General features: G+C 50.2%; 1 protein-coding gene across 1 annotated transcript in view; it reads right to left on the bottom strand.

Annotated features, from left to right (window-relative positions):
- Positions 1-16,938, bottom strand: part of COL23A1 (collagen type XXIII alpha 1 chain) — a gene marked incomplete at both ends in the record, with an annotated part of 351,203 nt that overhangs the window by 35,555 nt on the left and 298,710 nt on the right. Inside the window, 2 exon segments of the mRNA XM_079701429.1 lie at positions 8,131-8,157; positions 9,736-9,743. Coding sequence (XP_079557555.1) covers positions 8,131-8,157; positions 9,736-9,743 — 35 coding nt within the window.

Genomic DNA, 16,938 nt, shown 5'->3' with positions numbered 1-16,938 from the left:
CTTTCTCTCAAATCTATTTACTTGGAAGAACTGAGTTTGTCCCAGTGGCCTAGTGCAGGTCTGTGAACATGTTCTTCCTTGGGGGGTGAGGGTGCTTTGCTGCCTGGGGGAAGTGGGAAGAGGGACCAGCAAAGATGTTGTCACAGTCACACCTGCAAAGGGCAGGACCAACTTCTGCTGGCCCTCCATGGCCTGTTCCTGCTGATAGCAATCCCAAAGCTGGATGTGGGAAGATGGCACCTCCTTTGGAGGTTTGTATCTGGGGCTGGGGGCTCCCGGGCCACTGCCAGGACGATGCAAAAGGCTGCCAAGGGTAAGCAGGGCATCTGGGAACCAGGGGCAGGAGTAGCAGCTCAGCCCCTCTGGTCCTTTGGTTGCCCCACATGTGACACTTGAGGGACATGGGATAAAGCATGGGCCCAAGGCAAGGAGCCTGGGTGAAGGAGCACCTGTCCTGGGCTTTCGAGGGACCCTGGGGAGGAGGGAGGAAAGGCCAGCATGGTGGCCCTTTCCCTGGGGCCCGGCTGTGGCTCCCCAAGGTTCCAATCTGGGGGCCATTAGTGGGGCTCGGAAAATCTGCTTTCATCCCATCCCTGCTCCACCCAGAATCTGGGGAGCTGGGAAGCGGCACTGCAAGGCTCAGATGAAAATGAGATGTAGGATGCTGAAATCTAAAAACAGATGAATTTGGGATATTACAGATGAATCATTTAACTAATTATATTATTACAATCAAAGCTGTTTTTGAACTATGAGAGTGCAAAAAAGCATATGAATGTGTGGTGCCCTGTGGTCCTTTTTTGTTCACTTGATTAATTCCAAACAGTCTGAGTTATTCATTTCAAAATTGGTCCCAGGCAGAGGCCCTGTCTCATGTCCCACATTTCTGCTCAGAGCTTATGCTGTCCCCCGGGGCCTAGGCTGTCAATGCCCCCATGACTGATTCTGGAGACGACGTGCAGCTCTGCCTGCCCCCCCGTCCCTGCCCCAGATAGGTGGTGCTTGGGGAACTGGGTGCTGCCAAGCATGAGGAGTTCTGGCTCTGGTCCCTCACCTGTCAGAGCCAGCCTGCAACTCCCGCCAGCCCTCATTTCTCCAGTCTGCCCCTTGTACTCCATCCTTACTGGGACATTCTTATTTCAGTGCCTGATATTATTGTAGCTGCCTTCTACCTGGACCCCCTTCCTCCAGTCTCTGCCCTGTAGCCCGGGAGGCCTTTCCAATATACACTTCTGCCCACACCGCTCTGGGTGGGTGGGGGCCCCTCACTCAGCATCATCTTCCCGCCTTTCCCTGCCCTCCCTCAGAGTCCCTGTCCACCGGCACATGGGACCACATCTCGCCCCCTGCCGTTTACATTGTGCCTATGCTGGAGCTGCATGGAGTGCCTCCTACCTTGTCTTCATGCCAAACTCCTACTCATCCCTCAAGACATGCCCCAACTGTCCCTCTTCTATGAAGCCTCCCCTTGTCCCAGGCAGAGTTAGCTCCTCCTTCCTCTGTGGGGTCCGAGGCCCTGTCTGGATGCATTACAGCCTTGCCCACTGTGCCATAAAGGTCTCTGTGTGGAAAGGTCTAGGGAGTCTTCAGGGGGAAGCCAGGCCCCATGTGCTTGCCACTGTGAGATCTGGAAAAGTGGCATGGCCACTCTAAGCTTCAGTTTTTCAGTCCACAAAACGGGCACAAATCATCATGTCCAGGGATATGACGTACTTTGAAACTGTGAAGAGCTGCACAGATCCAATCCCTAATGTTTTCATCCAGGCCAAGCCTCACACTGCAAATGTGGACAGGAAGGCTAAGTGACTGCCTACCGGCAGGGGTGCAAAGGGACTTGATCATGGCTGTGGTCTCTTTGCTTCACTCAGCTGCTCCTGGCCAGGGAAACGGAATTGGACATTTCACCACGAGGGGGACCCTAATTTCTAATAATCGCTATGATACAGACACATGGATGAGGAATAGGAAAGAAGGTGGAATGAAGCAATTTTCTTCTTCATTTAAGTTAGAACTGGTTTTCCGTTTTTGTTTGTTTGTTTGTTTTTTTAATGGAAAGCAGGAAAGGGTCTTAACAATTTGATAATAGGGGTGGAATGGGGAGAGAGCTCCAGGGCCAGATAAAAACAGGGATGAGGAAGAGAAACAGAAAATGCACCCCAAATATTCTGTTTCTCTGGGTGGTGAGAGGAGAAAGACTCTTCTGCCAATGCACAGTCTGAGCCCTGGTCTGCTGCCACAACCTGCTTACTGATAGGGTGGCTGGTGTGATGGAGAGTCTTTAGGCTGCGTGCTAATCGGGGCTTTGCCATGTGGGTGGGCCTTGTCTCTTGGCCAAGTCCTATCGGTGTCTGAGCCTAGCTTCCTCCTCTGTCCAGCAGGGCCGAGACCATCAATCTCCCAGGGTGGGAATGCGGGCAATCATGCCCCCAGCAAGCACTTGGTCTGTGCACTTGTTCGCAGGCCTGTTGGAAAGGCTTCTGGGGGATGAGAGTGGACAGTCCTTTCTTCTAGCTCCCTTGGGAGGAGAGAGAGACTCCCAGCCCTTGTCAAGGCAGCTGTCTCTGTGGACAGGTAGTTTCTGTAAACACAGAGCCAAGTTTCCTTGGCCTCCTGTCTGGGTCAGCCTCTCACCGTGGCCTATAAGATTCTATCCCACACAGCCTTGGAGACCTCTCTGATTTCCCCTTCTATCATTTCCTCACACTTGCTCGCTCACTCCAGCCACGTTGGCCTCGCACGTACCCTGGACACACAACGCTTGTTCCTACCTCATGACCTGTGCACTTGTTTCTTCCTCTGCCAGGAGCATTTCTCACCATCCCCCCCAAAGATTGGTACATCTTTTCATCATTTAAGTCTCACCTCAAATGTCATCTTCCCCAAGAGACTTCTGATTATTTAATCCAAATTATACCCACCCATCCACTCAGTCAGCCCTCTCATCATGTCCCCTGCTTTATTCTCTAGCACATTTTACTGTTTGAAGCTATCTTGTTGGTTTATTACTTGTTTGTTTCTCTCTTCCTCACTTGTCACTCCTGTTTGGTGCTAGTCCAAAGACCCAGAAAAGCACCTGGCACAGAGACAATGACCGATGGTGTTTCTGAAGTGGGCATGCTCCCCCATTCCAGGGCCTCTGTACCACTGGCCCTCACTGGGTTTCATCATTTCTATGTACCTCACAACCTAACACTCTCCTCATACATTCAAATACACAAATCTTAAGCCCTGGAAGATTTACCAAATACACATTTTTCAAAAATGTTTGAATTGTATTCTGAAGGTGTAAAACAAATGCAAAAGTCACTAAAGCTCAATGCTGAGTCAAAAAAGTCCAAATACCAAAAAAGAGGAAATGTGAGGATTTTGATGTTGTAAATAGGAGATGATGAGACTTTGTCTGTGCCAAAGTCAAGATGTAGGCAATATGAGCCTTGCACGAGAGACAGGTCTTTTCATCCTAGACAGAAGCCACAGTTTGGAGTGGAAAAAAAGAGTTTGTGAGAAGAAACCTCTAGGAAGGTCACAGTGACCCCGAGCTGTCCCTCCCTCTCTATCCTATGGCAAATTGGCTGTTGGTTCCCCTCCCCCATAGCTCCCCAAAGGCTGCAACTGGGTCTGATTCTTTTTGTGCTACCTTAGTACACAACACACCTTCTAGATTTGTTGAACAGAGCCAAGCCTGCTATTTATGAGATGGCAAAATCACTTTATCAACATAAATGCTGATTACTACCCCCTAATGTAAGAATGCTGGGCCCAGGGCTCCTCTGCAGGTCCCACCTTGGATTGACAATGTTCTGAGTTCAAAATTCTCCCGTGTGTGGCTGATTCCATGATATGTGCTGTCCCTGGATCAATTGGAATCTGAAAGCTCTCAAATGCTGGTGATCTCTTTAAATTCTATCCCTGCAATTCCAAGTTCTGTCACCAGATAGCAGTTAGAATTACACAATATTTATCAACACTAGTTTAATCTCTGAGACCGTGCTTCTAATGAAAATACACCCTAAATTAAAACAAGATACATACGTACATCCATAAATTTTTAACTTATATCGGCATAGATTTAAAAGTATAATACCCATGATTGGCCAGGGCTTGGGGCAACATGTAGCATTCATGTGCTGTTGGTGTGAATGTAAATTAGCACAGCCTCTGGGAGGGCAATTTGGCAGTGCACATCAAAAACCTTAAACATGTGCAAACCCTTTGGGCCAGCAATTCAACTTCTAGACATTTATTCAAAGGAGATAATCATGGAAATAAGCCTAGATTAATTCCCATGACATTGACTACAAAGGTGAAAGATGGTCAATATAAATAATATAACTTGGAGACTGGTTAAATCAATTATATATGTGATAAAATGCTATGCAGCTATTACTTTCTATAAGAATTCTTAATGATGTGGAAAAATCTCATGCTATATTAGGTGAAAAAGGCCACAAAAACGTATGTCCACTGTAATCCCATTTTTAGAATAATAACTATAAAAACAAATTTGTACACAAAAATTATGGGAAGAACAAATGCCCAAATATTGAGAGGACTTATCTGTGGGTGGTAGGATTATGGACGATTGCTTTTTCCTTTTTTGTGCTTTTCTCTATTTTGGGAAGGTTTTATAAAAAACATGCTTCTTTTGTCATCAGCAGAGAGCTATTCATGAACCCTTGGCAGCAGAAAAGGACAGGCTGGCCTCTGTACAGGGAGGCTGTGGACAAGGTGACCGAGGCCCTTTTCAGTCCACAGCCTGCCCCACAGACATGCTTAGCTCCTATGGCCCTGTCCCCCTACAGCCCCTATCGGGTCCATATATGGACCTGGTTTCAGCTGGTCTCCTTACGGGGTGGGCAGCCACACTGGATTAATCCAGAACATGCAGCCGGCACAGTCTCTACCACAAGCATCCTGCTTGACTCTTTTCTTGCTCTTACTTCCCTTTAGGAAGTGACATGTTTTTAGCATAAAGGAAAAACAAAACAAAACAAAGCAAAACACTCCCTGAAGCTGGTCTTGAAGCTTAGTTCAAGAAAAAGGAAGGAGCCCCCAAAACTTTTTCTAAAACTGACTGTTCAAAGCCATTTTCCTTTCCAAATGCTGCCAATGTGTGTTGGTGGATCAGAATGATTTCCTAAGCCTGTCTTTCCTTTCCTTGAGGTTTTGTGGGGTGAGGAAAGATAGAGATATTATCAAGGGGCTGCCACCTGCCGTGCTGCACTTGGGCTCTGTGTGTGTTCCCCCCTTTAAGTCTCCAACTCTGTAGGTGTGATCTCCCCACGTTCTAAGAGACCAAGTACCCAAGACCGCACAGCTGAGCCAGGACGGGACTGGGGTCAGACAGACGCAAAGTCTGTGAATACTCAATACACGAGGTGCCTCTCAGGTGGCCAGGCCCCTCGTGCTGCAGGGGTTGCCCTAACCCTGGGATGACCACATGGAGCCGTCTGTCAGCAGAGCTCGGGCTGGGAGCCAGGCCCTCCACAGGCTGAGAGATCTGAATTTCAGCTTAAAACACATGGGTCCCCCGAGCCTATATAATTCCCTCCCAACCTCCGCCTGCCCCCATGGGCCTGCTTCCCTCCTTTGGGGAAAGCCAGGCGGAGTGTCACCTCCACCCTGTATCCCTCCACCGAAGGGACAGCCTGTGCGGCCTGATGGAACAAGGGTGCTTGGAGGCACACAGCTGGGTGAGTCGGCTGGCTCCTGGCACTGGAGGCACAAACACCTTGAACTCAGCAGCAGGCAAGGCCAGCCCAGTCAGGGAAGATGCCTGGGGGTGGGCGACCTCAGGAAAAGGGGCAACCCAGCCCTGGGGTAATTGTGGGTATGATACCAGCTTCTCCTCACCCCTCACCGGGCCCAGCCTTCTCAGGGCTGCCCAGTGATGAGAAGCTTAAGGGGCCAAGGGCATGGGCTGCCAGCACTGTCTGCAAACGGGCAGTGGGGAAGGCTTGCTGGGCCCTAACCTGCTCCCTTCCCAGAAAGCTCCCAACTTCATACCAGGTGGACACACTGCATGCACATCCCTCCCTTGGCCTCCCCACCCCAAATTCACAGAGCCCTGTCTCTGACCCAGGCTCAGTGCTAAAAACCTCACACACTAAACACCAGGCTTAATTCCCTGACAGCCCTGTAATGGCCCTAGTCACCTGACCACCGTTTGCTGTGACCTCACTTTACCTAAATCCCAGCTCTCTTCTTCACATGGAAGGAAACAGATTCTTAGGGCTGCTGAGGGGCTTGCCCCCAGCTTCACAGCTTGTGAGGAGATTCAATTCCCAGCTGCCTAACTCCGAAGGAGGACTCCTACTTGTCACCCACAGAGCTTGCTGGCCACCCCCCAGCCTGCTCCGTCCTGGGAGGGAGGGCAGGGATGGTGGCAGAGGGGAAGAGGCTCTGTGGGAGGTAGACTGGACCCCTGGCAGCTGGTCTGGAGTCCCCTGACACTTGCCCGAGGAAAATGATTCCCACAATCAGTCAGCAGCCTCTCTGATGCTCACAGCCTGGGTCATGCGTGCTCAGAGGAGACAACAATGGGCAAGAGGGAAGAAATCCACTCACCCAGACACCACCCACCCCGCTTTTGACATGGGCACCTACAACCAAGAGTAACCCTGGAGTATAAAAGGTAACTAGGTAATCCCAGGAGTGGTTCTGTCAGGAGGTTTCCAGTGCTCCCGAGCTAGTGAAGCGAGCAGGCCCAGGACAGGAGGCTGAAATGTTCCAGCAAAAGCCTGTGGTTCCCCAAGACTCTAGCTGCCATGTCTAGGAATGTGGGCCAATCAGGAAAGGCTGCTGGGAGGTGGCGGTGCCCTGATCCCCTGCGTGCTCCTGTGGGGTGAAGGTGGATCATGGCTGGCTTCGCATTTCGTTCTTACTCCACACAGAGCAGGATGTTTCTGGTCTGAGGGGCCGAGCTGCTTGCTGCTGGGGGAGCTGCCCTGGCTGCCTGGGTGGGTGGAGCACAGACCACTCGAGACATGAGGTAAATGCCCCCCAAAGTTTCCACCAAGAATTGTAGGCTGGGTTTGTGACCCATTTTGTGTAGCCATCACCTCCTCAGTCTTAATTAATCCCAGCTCCAGTGCTGTTAGGGAGGCCTTGCATGACCCCATTTCACAGAACAGGAAACTGAAGCTCAGAGAACGCCAGAGCCTTCCCCAAGGTCACCCAGCTAGGAGGCAGCAGGGTTGGAATCCATGCCCAGGTCTCCCTGATGCTCAGGGCTGGACGGCCCTCCACAGACTTCTGGGAAGGTGGCTCCTGCAAGACTGGGGACACCCACCCCCTGACCCTGCCCTCCACTGCCAGCCAATCCTGACTCTGGACAGAGCTGGCCACTAGAGCGGCCTCTGAATCCATCAACATTTCCCTCCCTGAATCCTCCTGGCCAGCGGCACAGAACAAATCTCCCAACAGGATGGTCCTGCCATGCTCTCCTTCACCAGGCTTACCCTCTGCTCTTTCTTTATCAGGACTTCTGCATGCTGCTATCATGGGCCTTAACCTCCGTGCAGGACTGGACAGTGGCACAGCCATATTTCACCTTGCTTCTGATGTGGTGCTCACTCAGCCCAGGCTGGGACATCCATTCCAAGTATAAGCTAACTTTTAGGTTTAATTGTAAAAGATCTGAGAAGTAACGACACCAAAAAGGCCAAACTGGAACTAACCAGTCTCTCGTTCTCGAGTGGTGACAGGACATGGTGGGCTGGGACAGGGAGTCTTCTGTCCACTGGAAAGAGTCTGGCAGCCAAGCCCATAGGAGGGCACTCACTCCACAGCCAAGGGCTGGACCCTGGGCTCAGGGCTGACACACTGGCCAGGAAGAGCAGTGTTGGGTGGACTCAGCACGCCAATGAGACTCTTTCCTGAAGGCTATTTGATTTGTCTGCAAGGCAGCTAGAGCTGCAGACAGTTCCCTCCAGGCCAGGGCCCTGCAGATCTGCACATCCTGCATCTTCACAGAGCTAACGCTACTCCCTCCACAGAGAGACCACGGCCACTGAGGAGCAGAGAAGGAGGAGGAGGAGAGGAGTGCAGACAGTTAAATAAAGGCACAGAGGAAGAATACTGGCTTGAGAGTAAAGCGCAAAGAGAGCAAAAAAATATATGGCAAATTACCGGGTAGCCATCTCGTCCTGATTGCCCCTGTGGTAATTAATACGTCATTAATAATTAGACTTTCGGCAGAAAACCATATGGCAACACTTAGAACTCAGTCAGGGCCCCAGATCCCCCCAAAGTCTGCAGGGTTTGCAGCAGAGGCTGCTGGCTGGTAACTGACTCCTTCAAGGGGGAGGGGATGCAAGGCTCCAATGGGTCTGGGGGATGGAGCACCCATTCCCCACCTCATAGGGCCAGGTTGGAGGGGCCACCAGGGCACACACCACACGTGTCCTCCCCACGTCAGCCAAGGCACATGGCAAGGACCTTGTGGGATTGTGGGCTTCTGGAGGGTGGCATCACAGTTACCACGGAAAATGCTCCTTAAATGGGGCCTGATCTGGGGCCTAGTGAGCAGGATATGGGTATCCTGTCTGTTGCCACTGGGATGGGGTGACCTGAGGAAGACAGCCTTGGAAACCAGAGATATGGGGGCGCCTTTACTGCTACTGGATGCTTCTCTGACCCCATGTGCTCGGAGCAGTGGCTGTCCCGCCAGTGTCCGATACATTGGTATCCATCTCAGGTTGCAGCTTGAGGATTCTGCATTTGTTTAATCCACTTAGTCGTTTAACAGCCAAGTTTAAAAAGAAAAAAACACAAAAAACCAAATTTTCTCCATAGCCCTCTGCATTATGCACTTTGGCAAGTTCATGCAGGCTAGCCTCCATGTGACAGTCAGGAATGACTCAATTGTGAAAAACTGCTCGTAGCCCATAAATCTAGACATTCTCACTTTCTGGCTCAATGTGGTGCTGCTACATGCATCAGTAGGTCCAGATTCTGAAAGGTGCTGATCGGGAAGTGAATCATGGTAAGTGAAAGTAAAATGAAGCTGCTCATCTGAAAGAAATTCCTTTAGAAGGTTAATTTTGGCTCAAGAGGACTGTCAATGTGCTTCTTGAATTCATTCATCAGGATTTATCAGGCTCTGAAAAACTGCCAAGATGAATCAAAGGCAGACTTGTCATGTGTCTTGGAGAAGGAATGGGATTTCCGGGGCTGCTGTGGATTGGGCACCAATCACACCCTTCTCAAACTCAGCACCCTCACTGGCCAGCTGTTCTCTCAAGGTCTCTGTTGCCCAACCCAGAGAGTCAAATATTTTGGCAAAGAAGGAAAACGGACCCCAGGATCTAGTGGTCAAGCGCAACATATTCCTGGCATAGCTGCCTGACTCCAGAGCCCTTTCTGCCAAAGCATGTGAGATGAAAATGTTTACACAGATCAACTGCTGCTGAACATTTAGGAAATATGGGCATGGTGCTTGCATTGCTGTGCATCAAGCTGAGCCAGAGATTTGGTGAGGAGCAGCCAGGCTCACGTCAGCTCTCTTGCAGGGAAAACAGTCACAGGATGCTTCACTGGGCACGTCAAGCCCATGGAATCCTGTGCTTGCGTTCGACTACAAATCACAAAAAAATATGGCCCCTGTCTGGGACTGAATTTAATTTTAAGGACACACCACTCTAATCAAATATTATTTTTCATGAAAGTGCTACACAAAGAGAAAACAAAATGTCTTATCTTTCAGGAGCAGAGAGCATAATCCAGGACACTTACGGGAGGACCTGCAAAACACAAGCAGAGAAGCCACAGTCAGCATCAAAGGCAGAGAGGGTCCCCTCGCCAAGGCCGGCCACTCTCTCACACAGCTCCTGACCACCCCCCCTCCCAAGGCTTTGATGCTGTCATTGGCCCCAAAGCCAAGTGGCAGGGCAGAGGGAGTGCCTCTGTCCTTGGAGGGGCTGGGTAGGCATGTGCCTGGTAAAGACAATCCAGAAAGTTTTGGTTCCTGCATGCATTACATGAGGCTGCTGCTGCTTCTTGCTTGGAGCCCACCTGTGTTGGGTTTTGGCAGGCAGGGTAGGAATCAGACCTGTTCCTGCTTGAAGAACACATTTTGGAACTCACTAGGGGTTGGTTCATTTCTATGGAAAGGGAGAGACTTGAGAAAGAAAACATTCTGGGCGGAGGTGAGACTACTCCTAGGTGCACTGGATGTGTGAGTGTGCTGCTGAGCTGACACGTAGGGGGTTCGGGGGCCCATAGCCCAGCTCCGGGGTTAGCGGTGCCGAGCCTGGCTGCACATGGGGGATTTGAAGGGGGCGAGTCTGGAAGCACAGGTGGCTGCTGCAGGGAAGGCTGGTGCAGCAAGCTGAGACTTGCCCCATGGAGAACACTCAGGTGTTCCTCACCTTACAGCGTGCAAACCATATTGCACATCTATGACAGCATTTGACCTTCTCAACAATCTTTGAGGTATGATGAACATACCCATGTGACAGATGACCACACAGAGGCTCAGAGAGAAAGAAATGACTTGTCTAAGGCCACATAGTTGGTTAGGGGTGGAATTTATCCCCGAAGGAAGTCTCCCGACTCTCAAATCCTACCCATTTTCCACTAAAGCCATGTTGCTGCCAAACAAGTGACTCCTCTGCCGTCTCCGGCCAGGCCCCAGACCTCAGTCTGGAGAGTGAGGCCAGCACAGGGAGGTGGCCCTCGGCAGTCAGCCAGCCCACACATATTTACGGATCGCCACTGGGTGCAGGTTAATGGGACCAGTGGCGAAAGAGGCAAGATCTCTGACTCACAGAATTTTCCTTGGACGGATCAATACTTAAGAAAACAACGACACAAGAAGGAAGCACAGGAAGCTCCCAGCACGTAATGAGGGGCCAGAGCCAGACTGGGCCGACTCGGGTCGGGAGGCTGGGCTGAGTCCAGAGCATGAGGAATAGTTATCGGGGAGAGGAACAGGGAGGGAAGAGCGTGGCTAGGAGGGAAAAGCTCCGAACACGCCAAGGTCACTGGGCATCTAGGGTCCAGGCGAAACAGAGCGGGCTGCAGCACAGGAGGGCCTGGGGAGAAGGCAAGCCAGCCAGACCACAGCATCTCGTTCCCACGTCATTGTCCAGCGGAGCGTGATTTGAAGGACAGTGGCGGCCACTGAAGAGTTCTGCACAGAGGAGTGATTTGAGGGGGTGTGAGTGGGCATGAGGATGGGTTGCAGTTGTCCCCCTGTAGGTGACAGTGGCCTGGACTTGGGGGCTGGCAGTGGAGATGAAGAGAAGTGAGTCAGATGGTACTTATCAGTGAGGACAGACAGGACTTGCTCATGGATTTAATGGTGGAGGATGAGTGGAGAGGTGCATCGGGCATAGAGGAAGGAGAGAGATGAGACAATGATTTTTTGCTTGAGAAACTAATGCACGATGGTGCTAATGCCTGAGAACGTAACGTGGCGGGGGAGTGGGCTGTGTGTTCCCTAAGCCTAGACTAGGGGCTGGGCAGATTGTTGGCCATGTGGACAACCGTACAGCTGGCATCTCTCTTTCAGCCTGCTCTCTGTTTTACAAAAAAGAGAAAAGCCACCAGGTGGACTTGTCATTGCCTTTCTGATGCCACATGCCCACACCTGCCTGTACCTGCACCTGTGCCCGGCCTCTGCTCCGTGCCCCTCAGGTTAACTCTGATAGAAGAAATGTTCACATATTGAGGTATGGGGAAGTCATTCTGGCTTATACATGAGTTAACTTGGATTTTCTGCTAACTAAAACATCCTGTTTGTGGCCTATCAAACATACACTGTACACCTGCTTTAATTATTAAAGAAAAGGGCACAGTGACCAGAAGTAAAGAATGTCCATGTTAAAAATAAAGATTAAATGCTTCCCTTCCTGGGATGCCAATGCTGGTACTCTTTTGACGATAAGATTCCCTTCCCAGGTGCCAAAGCCATACTGACTCACTGTGTACCTGCTGATCTGTTTTTTTGAAACCTCGAAGGAATGTATCCCTGACTTGTTTGTGGTTCTTCGTTCTGACAAGACATAAAACTGTGCTGAAAACCATGCTTCTCTGCAGCAGTTTCTCAGAGATATCTGTGAGGCTGGCTTCTGGGCTATAGTCCTCAGTTTGGCTCAAGTAAAACTCTTTTCTATTCCTTTTATAGATTGTTTATTGATTATTTTCATTGACAACTCAGAGGAGCTGACCCGCCTCTTCCTTTTGGGACCCTGCCGCCCCCAAGCTCCGCTGGTCAAGCCTGCGCTTCAAGCAGATCCTTCCCCACAGCTCTGAACATGAGAAACAATCCTTTGTTTCACGCCCTCCTCTGTTCCTGTAGCAGCTCCTCTCTCCCTCACAGCTGCACTGCTGGAAGACGGGGGGCCTCCTCTCCCTCACCTTCCACTCACCTCATGACCCTACGGTTTGGATTCCATTCCTATCCCTCCACCAAAATGGCACTCACCATGTCTCCAATGACCTCCTCCAATCAATAAGCCTGACAGGATTTCTTCTCCTCCTTGGACTCATCTTCTACCTCCTTCTAGAAGTGCTGTCCCCCTTTGGCTTCCAAGATGACAGGTCCTCCCACCTCCCTGGCTATTCAGCTGACTCAGTCTCCTCTCCCAGCCTCACATGCCAAGGCTCCTCAGGGATCAAGTCTAAGCTTTCTTCTTTTCAGTTCCCTGCTCATCAGTCTCTTCTCTCCATCTTCCCCAAGGAGCTCTTCCATGCTCATGGCTACAATAGGTGGAAGTGTCCCAAATGTACATCTCCAGTCCTGACCATGCCTTGAGGCCCAGGCTCCCTTTTTGAGCTGCCTGCTTGATTTCCCCTTGAATAATCCCATGATTCCTCAAACAAGGATGCACAGTCACACTCACAATCTTCTGCCCACAAATGTGCTCCTCTCCAGCTCCTGGTCTCTGTGGATGGCATCCCCTCCTGCCCAGCTGGTGAATGGGAAAATGAGGAGTCCCTCTCGACATGCTCTATTGGCACATCCACTGTTTGTTGCTCTGAAGCCCACCCCCTTTGGTCTCTCCCCAATACCACAACCTCATCCATGTTACCAGCATCTCCTGACTGTTGCAATAGCTTCTTCACTCATCACCCTCTTCACTTGTCCCACAGACATTCACTGAGTGCCTACTGTTCTAAATGCTGTGCTGGGAAAGTGGGATACAGCAGTGAAAGTGACAAGCATCCTTGTCCTAAGCATCCCTGTCCCCTTCTAGTGAGAGGACAGCTGAGATACAATAAGCATAATAAATAGTACATCACCTGGAAGGCGATAGTGTCATGGAAAGAGACAGGCAGCAGAGCAGGGTAAGGGGCGCTATTAGTGCTGGGAGGCAGATTGGGGGCGGCCTTGTAGGTGATTTGTAGGACTTTATCTTCTTTCTGAGATGGGAGCCCTTGCAGGGTTTTGAGCAGAGATAATATGACCTGGCTTATGTTTTAAAAGGGTCATACCATGTGGGGCAGCTATTGCAGTGATGTAGGGGAGAGGTGATGGTGGCTCGCAGGCAGTGGAAGCGGTGTAGGGGGTGGAAGTGGCTGAATTCTGGATTGATTCTGCAGGTAGAGCCGAGAGGATTTCTCTAGACTGTGGAGTCTAAGAGACACGAGTCAAGGAAGACTTTGGCTTGAGTGACTGAAAGGATGCTGTTGCCATCAACAGAGGTGGGGACACTGTAGGTTGGCAGGTTTGGCTGGAAGTGTCAGGAGCTCAGCTGTGCACCCCTGGCCCTCGGGGGCACTCCAACAGTTAGAAGGGGGTGCGAAAGAGAAGGAAGTCCTGGAAGCTGAGTGGAGGGAGTGCATCAGGGGGGATGGCATAATCCCCATGCTGATCAGTGCTGACGGTCACGTGAGGTGAGGACTGAGACCCGATGGCTGGACCTAGCAATGCAGAGGCCACAGACAGGAAGGGTGATAGGAGTGGACATCTGATGGGACGGGGAGGGGAGGAAGGTGGACAGTGAGAGCTTTCTAGGAGTTCTGCTGCAAAGGGGAGCAAAGATGGAGTAGTTGCTTTGGTGGCGTGGAGTCCAGAGAAGGGATTTCTTCAGGATGAGAGGCACCGCAGCATGTTTGCACAACGGGAGTCATCAGCTGGAAGGGGAAGACTCGATATGTTGGAGAAAGGGGGATTCCTGGAGTGATGTCCTTGAGGAGGCGAGAAGGACTGGCCCTGGCATAAGAGGTGGCACCGGCTGTGCTCAGGAGCCTGGATAGTCCGTCTGTGGCAATAAGGAGGGAGGCGGTGCATGCAGGTGTGTGGCCGTGCAGGTGGGGTTTGTGGAAGTTTTCTTCCAACTGCTCCAACTGTGTCAGTGAAGTAGGAACTGAGGCTGTCAGTCACGAGCGAGGTGTGAGGGGCTTCTATGCAGATATCAAGATCCCTAGGAGTTGACCCAGAAGTGCTGTTGGAGAGAGGGCTGGAGACCCAGGAGCTGAAACCCACTAGCAGTGAAAGGGATGTGCCTGGGATCAGAGATGGCTTCCAATATGCTGACCCAATGCTCTCCAGTCTCCATTCGGAGACTAGATGCAAATCTGATCATGGCACTCCCGTCCCGCCACTCCTCACTTTCTCATTGTTCTTAGGACAGAGGCTCAAATCCAAAGCCCCGTCTATGCTGTGATCTGCCCTTGCCCCTATGCCTGAGCCCCTCGAACTGCTGGGATGAGAGCTGTTATTAATAGAGGGTGGTGGGCAGGCCGGTGGTTATCAGGACAAAGTCAAGTTGGAGTCATACCTCCTCATGAACCAGGATAAATTCCAAGAGGATCAAAGATTTACATGCTTCAAAAAAATCATAAAAATCCTAGAGGAAAATGTGGGAAAATTCCTTTCTAACCATGGAGAGGGGCAAACTTTCCCAAGTACAGTTCATACTCTAGAAGCTATGACATAAAGTCTGATCCAACCATACAAAAACAAAAATGTCTGCAAGGCAGAAAGCACTGTCGACAAAGTCAAAAGCCAGAGTGGAAACATATTTCTAACTCATGTCACAAAGGCTAGATACCTTGATATAAAAGTGCTCCTACAAATCAACTCTAAAAACATCAACAATCAAATAGAAAAATGGTCAAAACATATGAATAGAGAGTACACAGAAAATACAGCCCTTTAGGATGCAAAACAAAAGGAAATCTTCATTCACAATAAAAGAAATGAAAATTAAAACTATAATCATATCAGATTAGAAAGAGTGAACAAAATATGATGACTTATGTCAAGGGAAATGAGGACAGTCACCTCACACATTGGTTGAAAGGATAAATTGGTACATTCTCTACAGAGAGTGATTCGGCAATACTAATTAAGATTTAAAAGTTTTGTGCCAGTTGCTACAATGATCCTCCTAGAAATGTATTCCATAGATATATTAACAAATATATGAGATGAGAGGTGTATAAGAATACTCATTGCAGAACTAATTGAGATGATAAAGACATTAGCAACAGTACAAGTGGAATTGCTTAAAAGAAAGGATGGGAGGCTTATCTAAATGGGATACGATGCAGCTGTAAAAAAGATTAAAGTAGTTCTGTATTTCTGACATGGAATAATCTCCCAGCCATATTGTTACATTTTTAAAAAGGCATGTCTTTTAATTGGAAGCCATTTGTGCTAAAAATTCGGTAGACTTTTGTTTGTATAAACATGGAACATCTCTGGGTGTGCAGAGAAGAATGTGGTCATCAAGTTACTTCCGAGTAGAGGAACGGGATGGTGGGAGGACAGCAGTGGCAGGGGAGACTGACTTTTCACCATGGACTCTTTGATGCCATTGGATACACGTGTATAGCTACCAAGTCAGACAAGGCAATAAACTTTAACTTGAAAACAGCTGGAGTAAGCTCTGTGTTTTTGTCTGGTCCTTCAGCTTTTGCTGTCTTTCCTCACACTCACTTCCAAGCTCTCTCCAAGAAAGCTCAGATTGTGATTATCATTCTGAGGACCTGGGGTCCTGAGAGTGGAGCCTGGGGCCTGGTGTGAGGTGCAGCTCAGGAGATGAAGGAGGAGCTGCAAGAGTAACCATCACTCACTTAGGGCTCATCATGCACTGGCAGCTTTCCCTAACCATCTCATTTAACCCCTGATGCAACCTCACCAGCACATTTTACAGATGAGGAAACTGAGGCTCAGAAAGGTTACCATGCCCAGGGTCACGTCCTGCTGAACCCAGGCACGACCTAGGCAGCTTGACTTTAAGCCTAACAAAGTGCAAACTATTTTGGCAGAAAGAGCTCTGACATTCACCGAGTGTCCCCTGAGGTCTCCGGGAGGGTGCGTGGCATGTCTGAGGTCACCTAGCTACTGGGGAGCAGTTCAGGATGGAAGCAGCGCTGTGGGACCCCAAACTTTCCACCTTCCACTGTCCCCAGAGGGGTGTTCAGAGTGGGAATGGCAGCATTCCAGAGACTGATCCCATCACTGGTGGGACAGGACACATCTAGCCCATCTAAGAGATTCTAAAACACACCAAGCCACCACCTCTCTTGAGCCCTGCTGGCACCATATCACCAGTCACCATCACTTAGCATTGGCACCATCATTACAGCCTCCTCCTTCTTGGCACCTCAACCCCACCAACCAGAGGGGCCTTTTAAAGATGCCCACCCCTTCCCAGGGCTTCCCATTTAAGTGGAATAACATCCAGACTCTCAGGAGGCACAGCGCTCCCATGTGGCCCTGCTCCTTGCTCCATCAGCCTCGGCTAAGCACTGGGTCCCACTTGTCTCTCTCAGTTCCCCAAGGGGCCAGCCCTCTTCTGCCCCAGGACATTCACACCCCCCTTTGTGACTGTCTTCATGACCATAAAACTGAAGACATCTCACCCTTCTCCCGCACTTGTTTCCATCACAGCTGGCTGCTATTTCCTTCCAAGCACATATCAGTCTTTACTCCTGAAATCCACTTATTTGTGTTTTGTTTATTGTCTGTCAGCCCCACCA

Source organism: Hyperoodon ampullatus (genome assembly GCF_949752795.1).
Source record: "Hyperoodon ampullatus genome assembly, chromosome: 4".
Lineage (NCBI taxonomy): Eukaryota > Metazoa > Chordata > Mammalia > Artiodactyla > Ziphiidae > Hyperoodon > Hyperoodon ampullatus.
The sequence above is the reverse complement of the archived record's forward strand: the minus strand, read 5'-3'. Positions and strand labels throughout refer to the sequence as shown.